At 45.8% G+C, this 8934-nt stretch overlaps 1 protein-coding gene across 2 annotated transcripts in view; it reads right to left on the bottom strand.

Annotated features, from left to right (window-relative positions):
* Positions 1-8568, bottom strand: part of KHDRBS1 (KH RNA binding domain containing, signal transduction associated 1) — a 49752-nt gene extending 41184 nt beyond the window's left edge. The window contains exon 1 of one of the 2 annotated variants that reach the window (XR_002770799.1): positions 7880-8442. Coding sequence is in view for 1 of the 2 variants with exons in the window: in XM_003800738.2 (XP_003800786.1) it covers positions 7880-8261 (382 nt within the window). In the remaining variant the exon portion in view is untranslated. Of the gene's footprint in view, positions 1-7879 lie in introns of both variants that reach the window. The other variant, XM_003800738.2, reaches the window with a different exon arrangement.
* Between the last annotated feature and the right edge of the window lie 366 nt (positions 8569-8934).

Raw genomic sequence — 8934 nt, forward strand, 5'->3', positions numbered from 1 at the left:
TATTTTGCTTTTTAAAAATAGTATTAGTGGCATCATTTAGTATATAACCTTTTGAGACTTGCTTTTTTTCACATAGCATGCTTCTCTTGAGACCCATCAAGTGGCTGCATTTACCAATAGTTCATTTCTTTTTATGGCAGAGCTGATTCCATGGTATGGATTTAACACAGGTTGAACTCTTGACCTACTGGAGGCATCTGGTTTGTTTTCAGCTTTGGGCTATTAGGAATAAAGTGCTACGAACATTGATGTACAGGTTCTGTTGAACTTGAGGTTTAATTTCTCTGGAACACCCTAGAATGCAACTGCTAAACTATATGGTAAACACATTTAGTTTTATAACAAAAACACAGAATGAAAAGGAAAACTACATAAAGAACAAAACCACCCTGCTTTATCACAGATGTAAGTATGCTTAATATTTTGCTAGTATTTGTTTTATACAAATAGGATTGTACTGTAGGTAGTCTTATGGTACGTACTTTTCACCTAACATTAGATTTCCAAGATTTCGCCATGTTGTTGTATGTACCTATAGCACATTTTCATTGCTGTACAAATTATTTTATTTTATAAATCTATACTATTATCCAATTAACAGTGAAACATATCACACCATTTTGTGATCAGGGTGCACTATTTTATGAAGTTGTTTGCGTATCAAAGTTTCTTTGGGCATACTTCTGGGAAGGGTGTTGCTGAGTTTTAAGGAACTTCAATGTTGGGCTTTCAAATAAAATCCCAAACTGTTACCAAAGTGGTTGTACCAATTCACATTTCCACCAGCAGTGTCTAAGAATTTCTTCTAACTCATATCCTCTCAAACCTTACTTCTTAATTGTCACCGTACCATAATTTCATTATTTTTCTGTCTTTAAAAGAAGTTTTTTAAACTCATCTTCATTTACTTTTTTTTCTTTTAAAGCAGGGTCTTTGTCACCAAGGCTAGAGCACAGTTGTACAATCATAGCTCATTAGGCTCAAGCAATCACTGTGGCCTCAGGCTCCCAAGTAGCCAGGACTATAGGCATATGCCACACTCAGCCAGTAGGGATTACCTAGGCTGGCCTCAAACTCCTGGGTTCAAGTGATCCTCCTGCTGTGGCCTCCCAAAATGCTGAGGTTACTCTTTTAGCTACTTTATATTCAACATGTCAAGTTAAATAAATAAATCCAGTCGGAATCAATTTGGAAAACGCAAAAATTCAACTGGTCTAGAGTACTGTCCTGTTTATAACCTTAGTTTCTCCTCCTCTACAAAGACATGGTACATTCCTTTTTATTCAGATGTTCCTTCTGTACCTTTGGTAATTTTACATTGACAAGCCAGGTAGTTAACACCTCTCTCACAATACTGAGGAAGAATTCTGCCCCCTAGATGAAGATAACAGCTATAAAATGAGTAGCACACCTCATAACAGGTTACAGGCTCTACAAAGGTTAAACACTTTCATTCTGTTATTTATTATTTCTATATATTTTGAACTTTTTTTTTTTGTAGAGACATAGTCTCACTTTATTGCCCTTGGTAAAGTGCCGTGGCGTCACACTGCTCACAGCAACCTCCAACTCCTGGGCCTGGGCAATTCTCTTGCCTCAGCCTCCCGAGTAGCTGGGACTACAGGCGCCCGCCACAACACCCGGCTATTTTTTTTGGTTGCAGTTTGGCCAGGGCCAGGTTTGAACCCACCACCCTCGATATATGGGGGAGGCGCCCTACCCACTGAGCAACAGGTACCGCCTGAACTTTTTTTTTTTTTTGAGACAGATCTCAAGCTGTCACCCTGGGTAGAATGCCATGGCATCACAGCTCACAACAACCTCAAACTCTAGGGCGTAAGTGATTCTCTTGCCTCAGCCTCCCAAGTAGCTAGGACTATAGGTGCCTACCACAGCACCCAGCTATTATTTTTGTAGCAGTTGTTATTGTCATTTTAGCAGGTCCAGGCGGTTCAAACCCTGTTATGTGGCTGGCGCCCTAACTCACTGAGCTATAGGCACTGCGGCCACCTTTTGAATTTTTTTTATAAGAGGAAGGGCTTTATTTACCAGCTGGGAGCCTATGGCATAGAAGAATTCCAAATGGCTGTGCTCCCCAACTATACATTTTGAACTTTTAAAATTGTTCATCTCTAGGCATTTTATATTATTCTAAAAATGAGGTCATTTTGCCGATTCTTTTCTAACAACTACTATTGCACGTGTATCAGAAACCTAGTAATTTATATATCTTTTTCTTATAGTCAGCTGCATCATGAAACATTTTCTTAGGTAAACAATCATGATGTTGCAGAGTGATAAATCTTGCCTCTTTCTTTCCTAATGTTCATACTTCATTTGGTCTATAATTCCTTTGCAATTCTACTTTCCAGATTTAATAGCAGGTTTTGCTAACCCTATGGAATAATTTGGGAAGGTCTCAATATACTTCTATAGAATATAAAATAAAATAAAGGAATTAACTATTTTAAAGTTTGAATATACTTTGCAAAATGTTCTCCACTGTATGCTAATATATTTGGAAGACAGATTTCTGAGTATCCTTTCAAGATGGTCTGGGGACTGTTAATCTATTCAAACATTTATTTTTTCAGGAGTCACTTATCCTAACTTGTATTTTCCTAATTATAGAAAGGAGAAAAAGAACATGAAAATATATAACAGCAGTTTATGTTTATTATATAAATACACTAACACAAATAAAATGGATTATTTTTGTTCAGAAAACAAGCATGGGCGGTTGATCAAGTCTTTGAAGGTCAGCAGGTGCATTTGTTATCATAGTTGAATATCAATTAAACTAATAAAGAAACCTGTATTTGAAATCCACATCCCTCAGAATTGGGTTAATATTTTTCCATCATCCCCATCTCCAATGAAGATGAATACGTATTCATTTCTTTTTACACAGAGTCTCAAGCCATTGCCCTGGGTAGAGTGCCATGGCATCACAGCTCACAGCAACCTCCAATCCTCCAATGCCTAGGTTCAAACGAGTCTCCTGCCTCAGCCTCCCAAGTAGCTGGGACTACAGGTGCCCGCCACAACGCCCGGCTATTTTTTGGTTGTAGTTGTCATTGTTCAGCAGGTCCGGGCTGGATTTGAACCCGCCAGCCCTGATGTATGTGGCTGGCGCCTTAGCTGGTTGAGCTACAGGCCCTGAGCCCGTATTCATTCTTAATACTTAGTAAGAGACCACTTGGGGCAACACTCTTCAAGGCACAGGAGATAGGGCAGTGAACAAGTAGACAAAAGATCCCACCTTCTGGTGGAGCTGTTAATTCTCACCACGAAGGAGTGCAATACATACTGCAGGTAACACAATATACAGTGCCACAGATGCTAACTGCAAAATAAAGTTATACCTGGGAAAGAGACAAGCAGTGCTGTATGGGAGGTAAGGTAAGAGTGGTCTTAAGTCCAAGGTACCTTTCAGGGAATGGGCAAAGGTACCTGAAGGAGTCACAGTCTTGTGCTAGACTCCGCTCTCTGCTGTATTTTAGCCCTGTCATCTTCACTGCCCTATTAGCACTGATACTTTCTTTTTATTTTATTTTTTTTGGCCAGGGCCAGGTTTGAACCCACCACCTCTAGTACACAGGGCCGGCGCCCTACTCCTGGAGCCACAGGCACTGTCCCACTCTGATCCTTTCAAATAGATTTTCTTTTAATATTTCGTCCAATTAAGCTTACAATTAAAATATAATTTGGAGCACAGATTATAGGAAAGGAGAAGGACGCTAAGTGTGTAAACTGACTAAAAATCTTGGTTATGTTGTTCACTAATTTTTTTTAACTTAGGCAAATTACTAATCTCAGGAAACCTTGGTTTTCTCATCTGCAAAAGTAAGGATATTAAGACTAACTTTTCACAGTGTTACTGTATAAATACTTAATATAAAGTACTCAGATCAGTGCCTGGGCATAGTGTTAGCTATGTTTTTCTTACCTGTGTTCTTATTGGAGCTTAAAATACTATCTTTTCAGAGTCTTTCTCACATTTAATTGTGATCTCAGCTCAATCCCTTCTTGAGATCATTCAGAAATACCTTAAAAGTCAAGTTCAGGCTCGGTGTCTATAGCTCAACCGGCTAAGGCGCCAGCCACGTACACCTAAGGTGGTGGGTTCGAATCCAGCCCGGACCCACCAAACAACAATGACGGCTGCAACCAAAAAATAGCCTGGCGTTGTGGCGTGGCGGGCGCCTGTGGTCCCAGCTACTTGGGAGGCGGAGGCAGGAGACTCTCTTGAGCCCAGGAGTTGGAGGTTGCTGTGAGCTGTGATACCACGGCACTCTACCCAGGGGGACAGCTTGAGGCTCTGTCTCAAAAAAAAAAAAAAAAAAAAAAAAAAAAAAAAAAAAAAAAGTCAAGTTCAATACGTATTAAAACCTGGCTCAGGGCCCATACACAGTGATTAGGGCACCAGCCACATAGACTGAGGCTGGCGAGTTTGAACCTGGTCTGGGCTAGCTAAATGACAACTGCCACAAAAAATAGCTGGGCACACTGATGGGTGCCTGTAGTCCCAGCTACTTGGGAGGCTGAGGTAAGAGAATCACTTAAGCCCAATAGTTTGCGGCTGCTGTGAGCTGTGACACAACAGCACTCTACTGAGGGTGACATAGTGACAAACAAACAGCCAAACTGTAACAAAAATAGCCTGACGAGTGGCGGGCACCTGTAGTCCCAGCAACTTGGGAGGCTGAGGCAAGAGAATGGCTTAAGCCCAAGAGGTGGAGGTTGCTGTGAGCTGTGATGCCACAGTGCTCTACCGAGGGCAACAAAGTGAGACTCTGTCTCTTTAAAAAAAAAAAAAAAAAAGACATTAAAAATGTCAAAGTTAAAAATAAAGAACACTCTCTTAGTAACAAAAGATAAGGAAGGACAGTTAAATTATATGTAACTTTTTTTTTTTTTTTTTGCAGTTTCTGGCCAGGGCTGAGTTTGAACCCACCACCTCTGGCATATGGGGCCGGCACCCTTTTTTGAGTCACAGGCCCTGCCCCAAATTATATATAACTTTTAATGATCAACAGTTTTTGTTAGTTATCCTAAGAAACCATCTTTTAAAAGATGAACATCAGGGCGGGACCTGTGGGTCAAAGGAGTAAGGCGCCAGCCCCATATGCTGGCAGTGTCGGGTTCAAACCCAGCCCTGGCCAAAAAAAAAAAAACTGGAAAAAAAAAAGGAGGATGAACATCAGGCGGTGTCTGTAGCTCTGTGGGTAGGGCACCGGCCACATACACCAAGGCTGGTAGGTTCGAACCCAGCACGGGCCAGCTAAAACGACGACAGCTGCAACAACAGCAACAACAAAAATAGCTGGGGGTTGTGGGGGTGCCTGTAGTCCCAGCTACTTGGGAAGCTGAGGCAGAAGACTCGCTTGAGCCCAGGGGTTTCATGCTGCTGTGACACCATGGCACTCTACCCAGGCGACAGCTTGTGACTCTGTCGCAAAAAAAGAAAAAGAAAAGGATGAACATCACACTGGGCACTTGATGTGGTCAAAAAAGCAAAATATATCTCGTGTTGTCATACCTTGTTCAGTACTAATTTACAACTAGAAGAAAACTGGTAACGGGTTATTTTCTAATGATTATATAGATCAAAAGAAACTGCTGGTGATTTTATATACCATTTAATCCTCACAACTCACCAGTCTACTTTACCAACAAGGTTACCAAGGTCCAGAAAGTTTCCCAAGATCAGGTAATGAGTTAAGGGTCAGAGTTTCAAACCCAAGCCAACACCTTAGCTCTGCAGTTTATTTATTCTCACACATTCAGTCAGGACTGAATTTGAAGAAATAAAATAAGACTATCAAGTCAGTCTTTACCATTTAGTTTGACATTCCTCAGTCTGCATGTACACGGTTTCAGATTCAACCAAACACCTAGCGTTTGCTATATGCAACACAGTATGAAAAATACAAAGATAAAAGTCAATTCTTGCCCTCAAAAATCTTTTTTTTTTTTAAGACAGAACCTCAAGCTGTCCCCATGGGTAGGGTGCCATGGCTTCACTGCTCACAGCAACCTCCAACTCCGGGGCTCAAGCGAGTCTCCTGCCTCCGCCTCCCAAGTAGCTGGGACCACAGGCGCCCACCACAATGCCCAGCTATTTTTTGGGTGCAGCCATCATTGTTTGGCGGGCTCGGGCGCAGGATTCAAACCCACCACCTTAGGTGTATGTGGCTGGCGCCTTAGCTGCTTAAGCCACAGGCGCCGAGCCTCAAAAATCTTTATAACACAACTAGTAGTACTGTTTCAAAATTTACATGCTACAGCAAAGCACAGCATTAAAAACATTATTTATCTAAATGTTCTTATTCCTGACTACCACGTGTTTTATTATGCTTAAAGGAGAAGACTTCTTAACAGTGTTGAGAAAGAGAGAACAAAGGGACTAAAATGATATTTTCAAAGGGTACTATCTATTATACCAAACTTGCCCACTACTTATTCAATGTTCAACACTGTGAATTTTTACTTAATAAAACTTTGGTATCATAAGAAAACTTATTAGGGGGCCCCGCGTGGTGGCTCACGCCTGTAATCCTAGCACTCTAGGAAGCTGAGGCAGGTGGACTGACTGAGCTCAGGAATCTGAGACAGCCTAAGCAAGAGCGCGAGACCCTGTCTACTAAAATAGAAACACCAGCCAGGCGTTGTGGCAGGCGCCTGTAGTCCCAGCTACTTGGGAGGCTGAGGCAAGAGTATCACTAATGCCCAAGAATTTGTGGTTGCTGTGAACTATGACACATCGGCACTTTAACCAGGGCGACAGAGTGAGACTGTGTCTCAAAAAATAAATAAGTAAAAACAAAAGACTTATTTAAAACATGTTTTAACTAAAAGCGAAAGTCTAAAGAAAGCTTTAGAGAAAAATCAGAGCGACTCAATAATTACCAAGTACTGATCAAGAGTGGTACAGGAGTGGTAGTCCACATAAAGAACAAAGACTACCATTTCTAATTTACTCCACTACTGAAGCACAAACTTTAGGAGTAAGAAAAAAACCAAGCCATTCAGGTATCAGCATCATGCAACTTCTCATTGTTTCTGTCCATCTCATTGGGGAACGTCATACAAACTACGCGGGAGTCCCTTACCTTCCCCAATCGTTCCATTTCACTGCCTGCCTCTAGGGTTGTTTTCCCCTTTCCTGAAGGATGGTGAACACATATTGTAAAATAAAGGAGAACCACCTTCTGCCTCTGCAGCAATTCCCATTTTCACAGTCGAAGTCAGAAATTTGATTCGGAAAACCTCAAGCTCCGATTCCCACCCCACCTCCCACCCCCAATCGCTCCTGCCTCTCAGCAACTTAATCTACAGTTACCACTAAATCCGGCCCAACCCCAACGACAGCGGCACACTGGACAGGGCATTCCAGCCTTATTCCACCTCTGCTCGACCCTTCCTCCCACGACCCCTTCCTGCTTAGGCTGTCTTCACCTCCTACACCCTCGGTCGAGGCGCTCACTGTCACTCTCGATCAAAAAGCCTTTCCCTTTAGAAGAAAGGCAAGATAAATGTTCATTTCTGAAATAACGTGAGCACTCAGAGCTCGGAGTAGCTGCAAGCGGAGGGAGAGGGAAGAGTCGGGAAAGGGGCGGGGATCTTCGTACTATCCATCAAGATCTTTGCGCTAGGAGATCACCAAGTGGCCTTCGGGCCTCCACTGTAGCCTACAAATTCGCCCTCGCACCCCGGGCCGAGGGGGAATGTGGGATCCAGGCTCCCAAAGCAGAATGAGAAAGGAGCTGTCTTACTGCCTTGGTCCCAAGGGAGCGGGAAGGGAGAGGAACAAAGCCGCTGCCACCCATGCCTCGGAGTGGCCCCGCGACTCGAGCAGCCGGGGCGGCCCGCTTACCTGCGGTCAGCAGCTGCATGGCGTGAGTGAAGGACGGGTCCAGCGAGTCTTTCTCCGCCATGAGTTCGGGCAGGTACTTGTTCTCCGGCTCCATTTTGACCGAGGCTGTGGCTGACGGGGGCAGCAGCGGGGTCGGAGCTGGACCGCCCACTGTCGCGTCGGGACCCGTGGCCGAGGGCGGCAGGAGCGGCGGCGGCTGCGTGGCGGGCGAGGCCCGGGCGCCCCCTCGGGACCCCCCTCCGCCTCCACGGGACCGGTGAGGCAGCGGCGGCTGCCGAGACGGCGTCTGACGCACCGAGGGGTGGGCACCTGAGGGGTCCATGGAGCCGCTGCGGCCCGAGGACCGGCTCATGCGCGCGGCGGGGTCGTCCCGGCGCTGCATCGGGGAAGATATACGATCGAGTGAGCTAGAGAGCGAGGAAGCGACGCGGCAGCGGCAGAGGCCCGAGCGGCAGTTGGCGGGGGTGGGAGAGCGGGACCGACAGCGACCAAAGCCGACCCGAGCGACCCAGCGAGAGAGAGAGCACCGGAAATGAGGCGGCGCGCGTGCGCAGCCTGCCACCGGCACCGCCCTTGGGTTTCTCCGCGGAGAACAAAGTCCCCAGTCTGGCGACGGCGCCTGCGCACCAGCGCGGGGCCCGGGGAAGTCGCCTCCTCGCTCCCCTTTTCCCTCCGAGCCCGCCAGGCCAGAGCTTGGTGCGCAGGCGCAGGTGGCCACTGGCTCCGTTGGTTTTCTTTTCCACGTGACTCAGCGCTAGCTGGACACGTGTCTCCTCCCCCTTCTGGCGGAGTGTGCGGAGGGGGCGGGGGCTGTGGAATGTCTTTGTCTGCGCCTGAGCCCGCGGAGAGTGGGGAGGGGAGAACCTGTTACTCGCGGGGCCACGCCCTCCCCAACGGCTGCGCAGCACTGGGAGGACGTTTCAATGGGCTGGAGGTGGGGTGGATGGCGGCTGGTCACCTAAGTAGGGAAGTAGAAGGAGAACCGCGTGAGACGCGCGGGAAAAGGGGAGGTAGAGGGAGAAATGGAGGCCGCCCGGGCAGGAGGAGAGGAAGGA

This window comes from Otolemur garnettii, unplaced genomic scaffold (genome assembly GCF_000181295.1).
Source record: "Otolemur garnettii isolate 467f Iridium unplaced genomic scaffold, OtoGar3 scaffold00184, whole genome shotgun sequence".
Lineage (NCBI taxonomy): Eukaryota > Metazoa > Chordata > Mammalia > Primates > Galagidae > Otolemur > Otolemur garnettii.